The sequence below is a fragment of the Diospyros lotus genome, chromosome 4 (genome assembly GCF_014633365.1).
Source record: "Diospyros lotus cultivar Yz01 chromosome 4, ASM1463336v1, whole genome shotgun sequence".
In the NCBI taxonomy this organism is placed as follows: Eukaryota; Viridiplantae; Streptophyta; class Magnoliopsida; order Ericales; family Ebenaceae; genus Diospyros; species Diospyros lotus.
This window is the reverse complement of record NC_068341.1, coordinates 12,031,090-12,049,708: the sequence shown is the minus strand read 5'-3', so window position 1 is coordinate 12,049,708 and position 18,619 is coordinate 12,031,090. Positions and strand designations below refer to the sequence as shown.

Genomic DNA, 18,619 nt, shown 5'->3' with positions numbered 1-18,619 from the left:
ATAATGAGACCAAGAGCCTAAAATTGATTACAAAAATCATATTTTTTTATGTCAAAAATTAACAATTTTTAATCCATCATCGTTTCAAACAAAACACTTACCCATCCAAACAATATAACTTTATGAGCATCTTAAGAAGACAAGAACTCAATCCTAAAGGGTGGTCATCAAATTCACTTATTATAACTTTATGAGCATCTTAGGCCACCGCCTCTAATCGAAACGACATCGTTTCGACGTCTTTGGCTGATTAAAATCAGCCCTCACCCGCGCATCTGCCGCGAATCGAACCCGAGACCTTGCCTGCGCCTGTCTCGCCGGTGTACCGCCCGCACCCGCACCAACCTTCAACATATATATGCTTTATGTTATATTTAAGGTGACTTTTCAGCCTTTTCTGGCATTCGCACCAGCCACCCCCAACTTCCATTATTTACACTTTCACCTCTTATATTAATTACACTAACACTCGAAACTTTTAAAAATCACACAATTTAATTTATTTCAATTTTTTTCTTATTCCAGAATATTCCTAAAATAATTAATCAATTACCTTAATTTCTTATTTCTATAAAATCACATAATTTATTTTTATTTAATCATAATAAATTATTTTAATATTCTTTTTAAATTAAATTACCCAAAATTAAATTAAATTACTATTTACGGGCGTTACACATATACATAATATAAACCCACACATGGTAGAGAAACACACACACACGCACACGCACACACAGTTAACACATGTACACAGTTAAATAATCACACACAGTTAAAAAATATTATTAATCCAACCATATATCAGCTTATGGGTAATTTTTTTTACATATTTCTTAATAATAATTGTTAAAAAAGAAAAAATTATTTCGCAATAATCAAAGCCCATGGCCAGGCAGAAAAGGTAAATAAAATAAAGTCTCTTAATATATATATATATATATATATATGCATATGTGCAGTAAGGCCGTTTCTGTCAGTGCTGAGAGACCTCAAATTTGGCCGCTAAGGGCGCTATTATTCTCTCGTTACGTAGTTTCAAATAATGTATAGAAGCAGTAGAGGCGCATAAACACTTAGAGAAAGAGAGAAGGAACATACAATTCGCGAGGGCGGTGGAAGGGCGTAGGTCTTGTCGGAGCACTGGCGATATCGGGGGTGGCTGAGTTCCTCCTGATCTTGGTGTTATTTGAAGAGCCCAGACGTCACAACGAGCCACGGCAGAAGCTCTGTTAAATACATAAATACATAAACTCTGCCTTAAAGTTTATTTCCCTTGAGAGGGGCTAGAGAAAGGGATGGGTGGGTTGGAGGAGAGAGAGAGAGAAAGATAGAGGGAGATGGAGAGAGACAATGAGATGGCTGTTGTGGGCGGAAAAATTTTTAATCTCAACCATCAAGTGTATTAGAAATAATCCAAATCATTGAAATATCTCTCTTTTAAGACATTTTCAAAAATCATCCTATCTTATTATATAGATTTTTTTTATTTCATGTTGATTGGGCAATATCTAATTCAAATACAATCTAACAACAGTAAATAGTCGGACAAGTTTTGTAATCTCCAAGCTGACACAGTGGCTCCCATCCCACGTCTAAGATCCAGAAGATTTTTTTTTAATTCTAGTAAATTAAATCCTAGGTGTTTCTATTTGATTTAAAAAAAATCATAAAATGATTCCTTCCTATAAATGCCATTGCTACACTTTTAAATAAAATAAGTTGACAGTGAAATATTATACCGTAGGACGTTTTTTAAACAAAAATCTAAAGCAACCTTCGGAATTCATTTTCAAACTATTTTCCCAGAGTTTTCTGTATTAAATGAATTGCAAGATACCCAAACCTTGGGGTTCTAGAACGTTGCTAGCATTCAGGAGCATTGTTCTTTGATGTGTTGGGAGCCACTAGCATTTTGCCTTTTTTTCGTTTGATTTTGCCATTGTGTGGACGATCGTGTTTGTCGCAGCCAATGAAGGCCCGTTTGACTCACTGGCGACTACTATGGTAGCGACCCTTTGCCTTCTACTCTCTACTGTTTTCTCCATGTGAGTCTCTCCATGGCCACTTGTTCAATTTTGCCTTCTATTCTTTGATTTGTTGTCTTTTGAGAAAAAATCGATTTTGCCTTCTTAGATTGGGTTGTCAGGGTTTGAGGGAAAAAGTTGTGGGATGATTGTGTGTGAGAGGATATGTTGGAAAAAAAATAATTGTAAAGAATAAGTTTGCATCTAACATCGAAGAGAGTAAATTCCTAGATAGCCCTCTTGGGTAAAGCTTATAATAAGTACTATGAATGAATTACAAACTTCTATCTGCAAATATTTATAACAAAGTATTGTATGTTAATCAAAATACAGGTAGCAAAAATATAAAATATGCAAAGTATTTTAGTAAAAGTGATTTTTATTGCATTTATTTAATTACCCATTGAAAAGAAGTCACGTGTCTTATCTTAGATTGTTTTGATAAATTTATTTTTTAATATTCTATATAAATTTATTTTCCTTACATATAAATTTATAAATTTATTTAAAACTTTATAAATAAGAAAAAATGATTCATATGCTCCCTTAATATATTCTAAAAAGTTTAACAAATAGTTTAAGAAAAAATTTAAAATATTTCTCAATTTTATTTTGATCATTTTATATTTTAATTTAAAAATATTATAATTTTATTTTAATATAAAATTATCTTACTTATTTTAATATACAAGATATCCAAGAAAGGAGCTCGTCCCTAGAAAAGGGCCACTTATTTTCCTTAATCCTTTGTGAAGTTATAATTGGACCAGATTGGGCCTTCAACTAGACGTAGGAGAGCCCGAGACCGAGGACCAGAATCTTAGGGCTGCGTCCATTACTGATACGATAAGTTCAACGTTATCAGCAAATGTCTGAGAGCAAAGGCGAAGAAGAAGATGGGATCAATTAATTCCGTTCACCGTCACCGGTAACTCATATCGTTTCCGGTTCTCTATCCAATCCATTTCTATCGTTTATTGCTTTGAATTGAATTCTTGGAGGGTAAGGGTTGAAGAAGTTTTCGGGGGTGAGGACGAAACCAAGATGCGAGGGCGAAGATGTGGAAGGCCATCAGAGATAGAGAATCAGGGAAGCTTCGCTCTAGTTTGTTCAGCACTAAGGTTATATCCAGTCGTGTTTCGTCTATCCAACTCTCCAATTACAAAGAGATCATCTCTCCTCACCGAGGCTCCGTCAATTCTCTCCAGGTTCCCACTCTCTCACACACGCTCTCTTGATTTCATTTGCTTTTCTGTTTGTTAGATTTGGTTTGGTTTTCATTTTGCATGTGCGTTTTGTTGGATATGTTACGTCCTGTCTAGACTTTCTATCACTCTTAAAATGGAATAGTTTTAGTTTTTTTAACAGTTTTATGGGCTTTAAACTTTATAAGATATCATATTGCTAGGGAATTAAAACTAAGCAAATTTCAAACCACTTGGGCTGCTCATGCACTCATGTTCGAAGGCTAGTTCGTTCTCTAAGCAAAGTCAAGACTTTTGATTTGCTGAACTCCTACATTGTGTATATGAAATAACCAAGACTTGTCCTGGCTGCATTCAAGCCAGTATAAGCTCAGACGGCAGAAAAACCAAGCTTGAATAGATTGTTGAACTAGTTAAGTTACTAAACCAAGCCTGTGCCCAGGTTGCTGCTATTAAAATTTCTATTGACTTATATGCCTCATAGAGCTTTATAGCGAGAAGATTCTACCTTTATAGTTAAAAAAAAAAATGACATGCTGTAAAAACAGATGGTACCAAAATAGGAAGAAGAAGCGGGAAAAGCTCTTAGAATTCAAGATAAGGGGTAGGATGAAAAATCTCTACTAATCCTTGTAAGAAAATTTGTGTTTCTTGCATTTTCACAGATGGGTGCAAGTAGAAAACTTAGTTTAGGAATAGAAGCTCAAGATTGTATCATAGATTATTGGAACATTAACAAGAAAATCTATGGAGGTTGTGGATGTAATGATTAGAAGAAAGAATTAATGTTATTTGCTTCCAATAGATGAAATGAGAAGGCTACAAGGCAAAAATGTTTGGGTTGTGAACTTTCTACACAAGAAAGAACTATACGAGATATGGTAATGGATAAGACATCAAAGGATGGGATAGGAGATGTAAAGATATTGAGAGATGAGATTATCACAGTTAAAAGTTATTTTAGGAGAAAAAAGAAACCATGAATATTGTCAGTGTACATGCAACACAAAGCATATCTGGATAAGAGATAAAAACAAATTTTGAGAATTTCAAGAGTTTATTGCATGGAATACCTAGAAGAGATAATCACTATAACAGGTGCCTCGAATAGTCGCGAGGGTGGAAAAATGAATATATATATATATATATATATATGGAAGCTATGATTTTGGAGGAAGAAAGGGTGTGCACTAAACTATTATCTCTTTGCTCTACTGATGGATATAGTCATTAAGCACATCTAAGAAGATATGCTTTGGTATATATTATTTAGGGATGATTTTGGAGGATGAAAGCATGTACACTAATCCATTATCTTGTTGCTCTACTGATGGATAAAGTCACTAAGCACATCTAGGAAGATATGATTTGTTATATTTTATTGGTAGATGAGACAAAAGAAGGTTAATTATTAAGCTTGAGGTATAGATAAACGCTATAATATCCTAGTATTTTAAATTGAATTGATTGAAAACTGAATACATAGAATGTAAGTTAAGTAGAAATAGAATTGTAAGTATGAATTGTGATACAGTGAGACCTAAAGATCAAATTATTTTAAAACATGATTATTCGAAATAACTTGGATCAATTGTCCAAAAAGCAAGGAGATTATTGAGAATGAAATCTACATTTGGGGGTTCTGCAACTTGTGTCAGCAGCAGTGATGACATCGTTTTAGACCCTCTCATCTTGAAACAGATGCCAATGTGGCACCAGAAATGCAATGTCACAAACATGGAGTAATTGATTTTTAAAATCCTCATAAAAAAAAATGAAGATGATGAACAAAAATGAAGATAAACCTTGATAACAATTATAAAAAAATTGTTGAAATGCATAAGAATCAAACCCGAATACTGTGGAGAGCTTTGAAATGCACTGTTGTTGAATCAGATAATGTCCTTAATATAGCTTATCTTTTTCTCCCTGTAAAGGGGAAGAAAGAATAAAAGCTAACTGTAACTACCCCCATATTAATCATTATGCTACCATACTAGAAAGAACCAGCTCCTTTCAAGCTATCCTAACTGTTCTTTCTTGGTAGCACTTCATTTTCATCTCTTCCTTGCAGGAAAATATGTATGATGGTAAATTAGAGAAAAATGTGATTGGGGATTATAAAAAATGTTGTAGTTTTAATAAGTTCCTTTATATTGTTAAGCTTAAAACTAGAAAAAAGAGCTTATAAAAAATCAAAAACAAAACAGAGGGACCGAAAGTATCAAATTAGAACACATGGAATTTCCATAGAATTGACCTAAATCACAGAGGGGTTTAGTTGTAATTTACCCCAAAATAAGTTCTATTGAAGTCTTGATGTCAAAATCTTTCTTTTAGTTCAATCCCCTGACCTGAACAAGTAAGAAAACAAAATATAATTTAGAATTATAAGCAAAAGAATCCATAATAAATAAAATTTTAAAGACCTCAGACATCGAAAAAAACCGTTAATAGTGCTGAATTATTCAGATTCTTCATATCAAGAATCCTGCCGAGGAATCAAACAAATTAAAACCTCTTTTGAATGACATGCTTGTTGTAAAGCAAATAAGCTTATATAAAAGAAGATCTTCTAAGAAACCAAAAGTTTCCTACATATCAAAATATCTTCAGACATGAATGAAGATTTCCATATCTAAAACAAAATATAATTTCATAAAAGCTCTCAAATAAGTGAAACCAAATAATGAACACCATGATAAAGAAGAATATAATTTGTAAGTCATCAAATTCCCATCTAATCCACAAATGTAATACATATCCAATTCCATGCAATAGATCATCAAAGTGCATATCCTATTAGCGTCCAATATCTTAAATATTCCTCTTGTTAAAGATAACCTAATACTCATCTTTGTTTCACCTTTATTATGTTCATGGTTCTTCCCATTTCAGTTATTGGGTGTTGATTGCTATGTATCATATATTAGTTCGTATAAAGAGTGGATTCAATGTTTGCGTTCCATCAAATCAATTGAGCATTTGGAAATAAAAGAACAGAGACTCCAATTGCTAAACCCCTAAGCTAGAGGACCACCAATGTTAAATCATAGGCACAAAGCACTATCAGATAAAATCCAAATTGTTAATTCATATCCAAATTGTTAATTCATTTCAAGCATTCAGCTTATCCTTCATTCTCTCTCCCTTTTTTTTTTTTTAATGTTTATGGCTTTATGCCTTAAAAGAAGATAAAATCATTCACTATATTAAGATTAAAAAAAAAAAAAAACATTTAACATGCTTAGCCCAGATCTGGGAATTAGTAGATATGAAGATGAAAAATAAAACAAGAATATGCTCAATCCAAATATGAATGGGTAGATCTGAAGATAAACAGAAGTATACTCAACTCAGATCTGACATATCTTAAGATTAAGAAAAAAAAATAATAAAAGAAATTGTGCTAGGATAGATCTATAGATTTGTGACAAATCTTATCTTCCTAGATCTATAGTTTCTATCCACAGAAACACAAAGGAACTTACAAAACATTTATCATTTCCTTGATTCTTCTTTGATTCTTCAATAGTAACAGGAGGGATGCTGATGTTAATGATCACTGAATGAATCATTGATGACGACTGATGGTGGCTGGTGACGATGTTAGTTGGGACAACCATCATGGTTACAAAGGAGAGAGTGGAGTCTCGCAAAAGAGAGATTAAAGCCAAAGAGAATGTGAGGGTTTCTAACCCTAAAGGAGGCAATAAAATGTTTTATACACTTGGTAATCTTGTAAATAAAACAAAAATTGAGGTTATTCTCAAAACTATGGCACGCAGGTCATAAGCAAGTAAAATGGGTTTTGCCCAAAATTAATGGGCTTTTACCCAAACCCATTTATACTTTATTAAAAGGGAAGGGTTTAATGGGGTAAATTCTGGTTGGATCAGGTCTGGGCTGTGATGAGAAATCGCACTAGAAGCCATGAGACTTTAAAGAGCTACGAGATCATAGCAGATCAAGTTTGGGATGAATGAACTTGCCAGTAAGAGAGACATGGGCAACAAGTGAGAATGAAAAGCTCACATTCACTTGAGTTAAATGCGAAGGGAGTACTCACCAGGACGGTATCATGCTTCTGAATTTTATTAGCTTGGTGAGTGGGAGGGTGTGTTAGTCATCTGAAACCACCTGGCCATCCCAAGCTAATAACTTCCTGTTGGGTCTCCTCCCTAAGTAGAAAGGTCGAGTGCCTTTGTAATACCCTGGGTTGAGATGGGGTGTTATAGTTGTGGTATTAAAGCATACCTCATTGCTCCTTGGCAAAATTCTTTAATTTTATTCTAAAGAGCTCTATCCCTTTTCAAGATCTATTGAGCTCTTCTCTCTCATCAATCACTTACTCCTCAACTAAGTGCCACAATCCGACCATTCGTCTTAAACCTAAATTCATGTACTATGAGATTTCAATATCAAAACTACTCTTAGTCATTCCTCAACTCACTGCCATGGTTGTCCAAGGCGCACCTAGGTGCAAGGTGCAACTTTGTGCACCTCATAGTCATCACTACTGAGGCGTAGCACCATGCTTGAATCTTAAATCTCATTTCTTGTTGATTTGATTGCATATTCTTGTATATTAGTGAGAGGCAAACCTAGCAGTGTAAGCCGGAAGTTTGCTGGATCTCCCACGTGTCGGGATCCTTTGGTAATGATGTTCGCTCACTAGAGAACTATTCATGTCTGTATTCTGTTTCATTTTTATTTCTTTCTTCTAATTTCCTTTTGTAATTTAGAAGAAACAATTCTATGCTGCAAATGTTTTTTGCTGTGTGTTCTACTCTATTTTTTTTTCTTTCTTTTAATTTCTGTTGCAATTTAGAAGGAACTTATTGCTGAGAAACAAATGTTTTCATTGTGTGATCTACTGATTTTTTTCTCTCTTCTAATTTCTTTTGCAATTTAAAAGAAACTAATTGCTTTTCTTAACTTTTTGTTTTGTTTGTTCAGTTGTAATTTTTTTTTCTTTCTTTAATTGCAAAAGATATTAGAAGAAACTAATTGTTTTCCTGTAATTGTTTTTTGGAGTGTGTGCTGCTATAATTTTTTTCTTTCCTCTAATCTCTTTTGCAATTGGAAGAAACTAATTGTTTTCTGCAAATATTAGTTGTTATTATAGGGTTGGTTGGTTGGTTGTCATTTATGATTTTATGAGTTTGCATCTATCTCCTTAAAAGTACATATCGAAAAGAATAGTGCATTATTTTATGAACATTTTGAATAAATGTGCGCCTCATGTGGCTGTGGCTCATGCTTCGCCTTGTGCCTAGCCCCGATGCACTAATTTGCGCCTCAATGCACCTTGTGCCTTTCACAACTATGCTCACTGTCCTAAGACAGTGCTTCTAATTTCCTTCCAAGGGAATGGGATAGTGATAGGCAATGAGAATCACAAAGTCAAGGTAGAAAGGGTTAGTTAGAACCTGTGACTTGAGAAGTGATGCAGCAACGTCTGAGTAACTTAGAGGACTTAGAGAAAGGGAACATCAGTTATTTATTTGTTTTGCTTGAGAAGATATTGAATAGATATAAGCCAAATGCTCACTTTCTAGTTTGGTTATCCATTAAAATGCATATATTTATTGTTCTGTTATTATTTTTTTCTACCCATGTTCCTATAGTTGTTGGCTAATGGTTTGCAATTTCCTATTTGGGAATTACTCATAATACAACTTTATGAAAATTCTGTAGGATTGTAGAAAGTTGTGCATTGGTGAGAAATTCTATTTCCAAACATAGCAATGCCCGAAACATTTTTCAAAAGCATCTAGAACAGTTCTATGAAACTTTTAAAGAGTATCATATCCATACCTATGGTCAAAACAGAGTGAAATAGATATCCTAAGCCATGGCTTATGGTGTTGAGGTCATTGGATTAATCTAAACTGGGCACTTGCTTTCTGTAGCAATAACATAATAACAGACCAGATTCCATACTTGCTCTTTATGTATTATCTCTGCATATGCATTGAGGATTTTTGGGCTTTTGGAGGAATCTTTGAGCCATATCTTTTAATCATGAAATCAGGTTGATTTGACAGAGGGACGATATTTGCTAGCTGGTGCATCTGATGCAACAGTTGCTGTATATGATGTTCAACATGCAACGGATTATGATGGAGGTGGTTTGGTTGCAATGCATAAGCCTATATTTGTTATCGACAAGCAACATGAACATGGGCATAAATATGCTGTATCCTCAGCCATATGGTATCCCATTGACACAGGGTTGTTCATCACAGGTTCATATGATCATCACATTAATGTTTGGGATACTAATACTACACAGGTAACTGTCCTAACATAATTATTTCTTATTTTTGTCCGTAGTTTAACACCAGGCATGCTCACAGATTATAGTTTTTATATTTTCTATGATGAAATTGTTTTTCTTTTCTGTTTCATAGGTTGTAATGAATTTTAAAATGCCCGGAAAGGTTTACAGGACTGCTATGTCTCCAGTGTCAGCATCCCACATGCTAATTGCTGCTGGAACTGAAGATGTTCAAGTGCGCCTTTGTGATGTTGCTTCAGGGGCATTTGTTCACACATTGTCTGGTCATCGTGGTATGCTGTTGTGGTACCCTGATTGATTGATTTTTCTTTGCCTCTGTGTGTGTCATTTCTCTGTGATGTCTTCTTTTCCAGATTAATTCATGGAAAACCATAGGTTTCTGTATGTAAGACAACCATTTAACAGCGGCCTTGATGTAGGTGAATTTCAAAAACCTGGCAATAGTGTATGGCCCAAGTCTAGGAGCAGACCTCAGTACCTCTGCATTCTATCGAGTGCTCAGCGATATACCATTACCTGTTAAGGTGGCTGAACAACAAGTTATTGGGGAATCTGAGACAACCTCCTGTCATATTGTTTGGGCTTGTGAATTTGGTATGGCCAAGGTGAATTTGCTCCATGAGTGACCTATTTCGTGTATGGCTTCTCATCTTCTTAATCTCTGAGTAACCTCTTGTTGCTTGGAGACTGGTACTGGTCTGGAATCTCCAAGATTCATTTCTGTGCTTGGGGATTTTTCCTAGAGTGCTCCCTCTGCCATCCTATTTACCTTTGGCAGCCCATACAAGCTTAACTTCTCATGAACTTCTTACGAATTTTGGATAGGTGTGGGGAAAGCCATGTTCATACTGGAAAACTGTATCAGTGACTGCCTGTAAATGATGCAGAAGGACTCCAAAACAGCATCAGTAGGGATGTTGCTACTGTCACTGCATAGCAAGAAAGGGTTGGGGATTTATCAGTGTAATCTTAAGAGGTCACACAATATGAAGATATTGATAACAATGTAATTGAGCTTAGGTTGCATGAGTTGATGAGAGAATAAAATACAAGTGCTGTTAAAGATGACTGTTTTGGATGGGGTCCTCCTTGAATGGTTTTGGTCCTGTGTTCAATGGATGAATTTAGCTATGGTCTCTGGGTATGTTGGAATGGCATGAGTTTACCAGTGATTTTTCTTACAAACTGCCCCACCTTCCCAACCTTAACTCTCTTGTTCCAATTGGAATTGGTGTAACTCTCAGAAAACTTGGCCCCCATTCATTTATATCCATTGCCTTATCTTCTATAAGGTCTATACTCTTAATATCAAACCGAAGTGTCTCCTGTGAAGTCTTTTTTTAGTCTTCCTCTATCTCTTTTGCTAACTACTTATTTTATTCCATCAACTCTCCTCACAGGACCCTCTATTGGTCTCTTTCTTGCTAAACCATCTTCAATAGGAGCTACTCCGACCTTGTTGCAAGTAACCCCATTTCGAATTTGATCTTTTCTTGTATGGCTGCACGTCCATCTTAGCAACTCCATCTTGATTATGCTCATATTTTGCACATGTTGGTACTTTATTGCCAAACATTATTGCCCTACATCAAAGCTAGTCTTGTAACTGTCTTATAAAATTTTACTTTTAGCTTTCATGGAATCTTACTAAAACCCATGTTCTTTTTTCCATTTTAATCAGCTCGCCTTAACTTTATGAGCAACATTCTCATTAATATCCCCATCTTTTTCGATGATAGATCCAACATATCTAATTGTTCTTTTCTTGCTATGATTTTATCTTCCAAGTTTAGCATAATCTTATACGCACTTATATTCTTACTAAACTTAAATTCCATATATTTGGTTTTCACCCTACTTAATTTGAATCATTTAAATTCTAAAGTATTACTCTATAACTCAAGTTTAGTAGTCACGTCTTCTTTTGTCTCATCCTCCAACGCATTGTTACTGTCACCACCCCAAGGATAGATTACTAATATGTATTATATGTATTTCCCTTTTGGTTGTACTCTTATGTTGTAGCTGTTAGTGCCTTCATTTGTTAAGCCTATAAATAGGCTAGTGTAGTTAGAGAATGCATGTTATTGGATGATATTTGAATTTCAGACTTTCCCTCTCATCAATTCTCTCTCAATTTCCTCTCTGATTTCTCTATTTCTCCATCTCAATTATCTATTCTCTCTCGATCACCTCTGAATTCAGTCTGTTACCTCTCTCTTTCTGCTCTAATCCTCCCTATCTTGCTGTTCTATCTTCCCCAATTTCTCCCAAATTCCATTCTAAACCCTAGGATAACCATGGGTACATGAAAAATTAGTATAAGAGCCAACAGTTCTTGGCTGCAATTCTGTCAAACCTTAGCAATTCTCGGCTCAGAATTGTAGGCGAAGCAGATTCTGTAATCCTATCCGACTTGAGACATTGAAAGCAACACAGATTCCAATCCGACTTCAGATTCCGTAATTTCATAATTCTGATCCTTTGGAGGCGATGCAGAGCAAGCAATTCTCGGAACTGATCGAGTCGTAGGTGGCGATTCAGGAAGCTGAGCAGGCAATTCTGATTGTGAATCCTGACGACTCTTAGAGCAGTCTTAGAGGCGAGTTCAGGTTGTTGAAGGCGAGGACTAGGCTCACTTTCAGAGACGAATTGTAGCAGTGGTTTGGTGAAGCCAAGCCAGCGGCAATTATCAAGCGACGAATTCTTGGACTGCAACAGAACCGACTATTCTTGTTGTGGTTCTGGTTGATTCTCAGTTAATCATAAGCTTTCCTAGCAAAGCAGTATCAAATTGAGGTGACGAAAAAGAAGTTTGATAATGTGATCAGTCAAATGCGCAAGGAAGTAGGTAGTGTGATATGTGAGCAGATGCAGATTTTTTTGTTAATGCTCTCTAAGAGGTATCAGGTCAGTATATCAGTGGATCTTTATTCAAGATCCACTGCAAAACCAATTCCAGCTCCTGCTGGAGTCCCACCTACGACATTTGATCTACAAGAAATTGATGAATAATGCGATGAATCAGGAAATTCAAGATGACTATCTTGGTAGTTTTGATCTTGAGATGGTTGATTCAAACGCTAGAGATGATGGTTGGAGATATATTGGTAGCTGACGTCGCAGAGAAAGGCAGTTTGCCTATTCGGAATTTTTCTACTGCCGCCAAGGATAAAGCTCAGGTAGTAGGTTAGAGCTGCTATGAAGAGAGCTTTTATGCAGCTGATGAGAGATATCGCGGTGACATCTATCATAGTCTGGATCAAGTTCATGAAGGTCCACATGTAGTTAAAGAAGTTTTGATCAAACAGTTAGGACCTGAACAATCTTATGTTGGCTCTAAGTAAACTGATCCTAAGGCTGATCCATAGACAGGCATTCACCGAGGTCTTGGACCAAAATAAGAAGCTGGAGACTGACATAACTTTTGTTGAGAGAAATGGTGTTGAGAACGACGATCCTGAGAATATTGTTCCTTTTTCTTTGGCTCTGGTGGAAGTTGAGGAGTCTATAGCTTTGGCTAAAACAGGCATCAAACAGTTTCTGGTGCTGATTTTGGCAGATAAGGAACAATCGAAGCAGGTTGAACAAAAGAACTGCCATACGGTTTGGAAGAGAAGGTTGTTGTCGGGCTACACATTGTTACAACTCACTGGCATAATTTCTGTAAGAAGGCCAATAAATTACTGATACTTATAGATCAATTGGAGAAGAGAGCTGTGTCATGGATGTCCTTGAGGACTACATTTTGCGTTTGCAGGAAAAGCAAAAGAGAAGGAACATAAAAGTGAAGAGAAATAGGCCTAGAAAGATGAAAAAAGAAAGAAGAATAAAACAGATAGAGAAAGCTAGGATTGGATGAAGAGCAGTGGCCAATTGCTGTAAGTTCTTGGGGACAAGAACTTTTTTAAGGAGTAAGGAATTTTCAGACTCCAAGGATCCCTAAGGATAGATTAGTAATATGTATTATATTATTTCTCTTTTGGTTATACTCTTATGCTGTAGTTGTTAGTACCTTCATTTGTTAAGCCTACAAATAAGCTAGTGTAGTTAGAGAATGCATGCTGTTGAATGATATTTGAATTTCAGACTTCCCCTCTCATCAATTCTCTCTCAATTTCCTCTCTAATATCTCTATTCCTCCCTCTCAATTCTCTGTTCTCTCTCTCGATCACCTCTGTCACCACTCAATTCTGTCTGTTACCTTTCTCTTTCTACTCTAATTCTCCCTATCTTGTTGTTCTATCTTCCCCGACTTATCCCAAATTCCATTCTAAACCTTGGGATAACCCTAGGTACATGATAGTCATCTACAAATAGTATACACCATGTCACCTCTACCTGGACATGTTTAGGGAGTTCATCCATTACTAGGGCAAAAAGGTAAGGGCTTAATGCAGATTATACCCATTGTAATTGGGAAAGCCCCAGTATCTCCTATATATGTTTTGACACTTGTCCCTGCTCCATGATCCAAGTCTTTAATAACTTGTAGTTGTATTTAAGCAATTTGGACTACTTTAAGATCCTCCATAAGACTTCTCTAAAAACTTTTTCATAAGTTTTTTCTAAATCTATGAACACTATATGCAAATCTGTTTGTCTATCTTTATACCTTTCCATTAGGGCTCTCAACAAATCTATAGCTTCCATTGTTGACCTACTATGCATGAAATCAAATTGGTTTGGTTTTTAGATACCTTGGTTTCTCTTCTTAATCTTTGCTCAATCACTCTTTCCCAAAGTTTCCCTCTTATGGCAAGGGGTGTTAGAGAATGTTGGAAGATGAGTAATTATGTTGTCTTAAGATGTAATATTGAAAGTTTTTTTTCCATCTTTTAGATTTTTTTTTTCTTCAGTTATTTGGAAAGTCTGGTGATATTTTCTTCCATGATCATTTTCCACAAATCATTTCTGTGATGGCAGATGGTGTAATGTCAGTAGAGTGGTCTACTTCTAGTGAGTGGGTTGTGGTGACTGGAGGATGCGATGGTGCAATACGTTTTTGGGACATTAGGCGTGCTGGGTGTTTTCGTGTTCTAAATCAATCCCACACTCAGCTGGGAAGACGTCCACCACTTCTACAACGTGCCGCTATGAGCAAAGTTTGTTTCTTTCCTCGTCTGCTGCAAAGTGATCCATTATATTTAATAAATATTATAACATCACATATTTGTTGTTAGCTTCAGATGTTGAAATATTCCATTCTCTTACCAATTAAATCCGCAATATTCTTCTTAGGTTTCAACGCCAAAATCCTTGTCAGCAGGCCAGAGCTTATTCATGAAAGCCCGTGCACCTCCACGAAAAATGGTTCATGGGAATGGTTCAAAGCAGCATGCTGTTGGTAAAACCCCCAGTCAACCCAAAAGTTCTGCAAAGCATAGAATGCATCCAGGGTTGTTGTCTAGTCTGGATCGCTCCACAGCTCATTATGGAGCTGTTATTGGATTAAAAGTGACTGAAGATGGCATGTATCTTTTTAGTGCAGGTTGGGTTCCTGGTGCTTTTGAATTAATTATATTGTGTCGTTTTTTCTCGGACATATATTGTCTAGCTCTGTATTAAATATATTTGTTTCTATGAAACATATATTTAGGTTGGATTTTTGGATAATTTTGCTCATTTGAAAATATGTTTTTTTTTCCTCATGGAAAAAATCAAAATATAGAGAAGGGTGGTTTTTTGGTCAGTGAAGAAAGATACATCATATACTTTGTCGTTGTTTATGCATTATGCTATGCCATGTGCCAGACTTAAAAGGTTTTGTCAAACCTGTCAATGGCTAGACAATTAGGTGAAGAAAGTGTTTTGCGGTGATTCCGTGTGCTAAACTGACAAGAATTTTTTGTTGAAGTGATGATCAAAATTATTGGTGTTTGCTGTTGTAGTAGGGGACGTAATCTACAGGCAGTAATCAAGGTCCTTGTCTGTTCATACTTTTGCTATCTTTTGCCTTTTCTAAGAAAAGTAGGGTTAACCTTTTATTTCTATACTGGACCTTAGGCCACATGATAAATGCTTTGACTGGAATAGTTTCCTGTATGCATTCTTGAGCTTATTAAGAAAATAAGAGTAGAGAGCAATTACCATAACACCTGCCTGCTATGAACTCATTTGTTAACTTTTTAGTGCCTTGTTGATTTTTCTAAACTAAATATTTTCTTTGCAACTAACAGGTGCCATTGGGGGTTTGGTGCTCCAGCTAAAATATTCTTCTAACAAGGTCTTTTACTTTCTTGGCCTGTTAATTTCAGGTTCTGATTCAAGGTTACGGTTGTGGGACATTGAATCTGGCTGCAACACACTGGTGAACTTTGAAACTGTTCGTCTACAAACTGGCAAGGGAATCCAACTAGCAACTACTCAAGATCCTGCCCTTGTTTTTGTACCTTGCATGAGTTCTGTGAAAGTAAGGTTTAGGTTGTGTAATTTATTAATATGCTTTCACTTTATATGCAAATGAGTTTAATCCGTGAATTAATGGCACAAATTTGTCAGGTATTTGATGTATGGTCAGGCGAGACTGTTGGGGCATTTCGTGGTCACTATGAATATGTGAATTGTTGCTCTTACAACTCCCAGGACCAGGTATTTCAATCTCTCTCTCTCTCTCTCTGGGTTCATGCGCAGGATTCCATGTCATCCTATGATCTGCAGTTATAGATGTGTTTTAAGGGAGGGAGTGGGGGTTTGACTTTTTGAATAATTGACTGGACTTCCACATATGGGTGCTGTTGATCAATTTGACTTTGTAATGGTCAACTCCCTAATTTTTATCCAAGACCTTTTCTTTTGGTAATATAAGACTCAGATATAAAATAATTTTCCAGTCAAGGGTAATATAAGACACATCTAGTTGTTTCTCCAATATTTGATCTTAGACCACCAGACAGCTTTCTGTTCCCTACCTCTCCAACGTACATCTGTTGGAAATTATCTTACATTGATTCTTCTCTCTTTCTGGAACTATCCTCACAAGCCAAGCTGAAAATTGCTGTAATGCAGGAATTATACACTGCTGGTAATGACAGGAAAATTCTCGTCTGGTCTCCATCCAAATTCAGTTCTGATGAATTGGTATGTTTCATGAACCATGGGTTAATGTTTTGATGCATTCACCTTGAGTTCTATCATAGAGATTACCCCCCTTGTTTGCTTGACCATGCAGGAAAAGAAGACAAAAATAGGTCATGCTTCTGCAATGGATGAGGATAACTGGAGCGATTGAGATTTAGGATTGCAGCCGCCTTCCAGGCCATCTGCAATCTGCATGTTTGATAATGTACATAGATTTTCCATCTTTTGATAGTGCTGTTTGTTTGTTACCCTTTTTCTTTTCCCTTGAATTTAATGCTTTTTGATTTAGGTTGCTAGCTTTTCCTTGAAAGGGACGTTGTATTTATTTCCAGTGATTATTAGATATCTACTGAAAGAAACAAGTCGTCCATGTTAACGAAGTTTCTTTAATAATATTAGGTATAAAGCACGGGGATATGCTTAGAAAGGTACAGGTAATATAGGTTTTTAGAAAAACAGAATATTTGTTATTGTAACTTTAGATGGATCTCTTGTGCTCTATCAAACAGATGAATGTTGAATGTACTGTTGCATGGGTCACAAACACAGATTTGCATGGCATAGCCAATTAAGTGGACGCTTCATCATGTTATTATGCATTTTAAAATTACTTAATATAATACACTTAATGTAGGATTAGCACAAACACAAATGACAAGCCACGCCACCCAATTTCTTCTATTTAGATGCTAATTTGTTACTGGATGGTGCTTGTCATCCAATCCTAAAAGTTTTAAACTATTTAGGCTCTGTTTTCTTTATTATTTTTAAGTCATTTTTAGTTTTTAATTTTTAAAAATAATAAAAATATATTTTTTTTATTATTTTTAAAAATAAAAAAAATTTATAAAAAAAACTTAAAACAACAAAAAGTTTTTAGACGTAACATAAAGTTATTATCATAGGGGAGATGATATGAACATCAATAGCTGAAAGTTTAGAATTTATGAAACAAGGCCATGCAATATAACTAAGACCTGTGATTATGGCTGTGGTTCATTCTAAAATTAGGAAAGGGCATCATGAATGAAGTTTGAAGTATTCATCACATATTAGTGAATTTCACTACTCAAAAGAGTAGCTTCTATTAGACAGAAGAGCTATTATTATATTGCATGCATATTCTAAGTGATCCAATATACACATGATATGAGATTGATAAGTGCGATTGTGGCACCAACCAATGAAACAATTGCCCATATACCCTACATATGCTGTCTGAGTCATTCGCTATAGAGCGGGATTGACAATATGATTAGGTTAATTATTTTGTCAGTGGCGTGTGCGTAGCTACTCCGGCAAGAAACGAAAAAAACTTGAAATGGTCAACCTGAGCTTCTGGTTGGTGGGAATGGAGCGAAACAAGCAACTCTGTCGAAGAGTCCTGATTTGAACAATTATGCTGTCTCATGTGGCAACAGATAAGGGGATGTGTGGAATTTAATTGTGGCCACGAATCAATTTTATTTTGTCCAATTATTTCCAGTTTCCATGAATTTTGACTTGGAAAAATAGAAAGAGACTATATTGATTTTAGGATAATTATCGGCATGGGATTACGCGTTTTTCACTTAAATTGCATTGCATGGGGGTAAAAGTAATTATCCTTGAGTTTGTTAGCATAAACTGCTGGTGGGTTTGAACAGATGTCAACTTAAGTTCAATGACACGGTTTGGCAGATAGAATCCTACAATATGCTTTCTGGAAACTTTTGATACAGTCAACGAGGGCCAGTGGTCTTTTGGGCCAAATCTGTGGGCTTTGTCCAATTTAACCCTGGTTTTGGGCTTCTCCGGAATCCACCTAATTACACTGTTGTATTGCTGAATCTTCAACTGGGTAAATTTTTGTCATAATCTAATACGGATAAAACTTTGCTAACTCGTCATATTTTTAAGTATAGAACTAAATACTCGAAAAGTTGTTGACTCAAATCTTCAAATAAATTATATCAACTTCAATATATATTATGATTTATTTATATTTAACCATTGCAATTATT

At 35.6% G+C, this 18,619-nt stretch overlaps 1 protein-coding gene across 1 annotated transcript; it reads left to right on the top strand.

The window, feature by feature from the left end:
• The first annotated feature begins 2,804 nt into the window (after positions 1 to 2,804).
• LOC127800311 (WD repeat-containing protein ATCSA-1-like) lies at positions 2,805 to 17,141 on the top strand. The gene is made up of 9 exons (XM_052334854.1): positions 2,805 to 3,235; positions 9,270 to 9,530; positions 9,649 to 9,808; positions 14,463 to 14,641; positions 14,778 to 15,027; positions 15,794 to 15,948; positions 16,038 to 16,127; positions 16,545 to 16,616; positions 16,708 to 17,141. The coding sequence occupies exons 1-9, from the start codon at positions 3,086 to 3,088 to the stop codon at positions 16,765 to 16,767; spliced, it is 1,377 nt and encodes a 458-aa protein (XP_052190814.1). The 5' UTR covers positions 2,805 to 3,085; the 3' UTR covers positions 16,768 to 17,141.
• The last annotated feature ends 1,478 nt before the right edge of the window (positions 17,142 to 18,619 follow it).

Coding starts and splice junctions, on each gene's coding strand:
- LOC127800311 (XM_052334854.1), top strand. CDS start 3,086: ATGTGGAAGGCCATCAGAGATAGAGAATCAGGGAAGCTTCGCTCTAGT. Junction 3,236..9,269: donor GCTCCGTCAATTCTCTCCAG/GTTCCCACTCTC, acceptor TCATGAAATCAG/GTTGATTTGACAGAGGGACG. Junction 15,028..15,793: donor CATGTATCTTTTTAGTGCAG/GTTGGGTTCCTG, acceptor TGTTAATTTCAG/GTTCTGATTCAAGGTTACGG.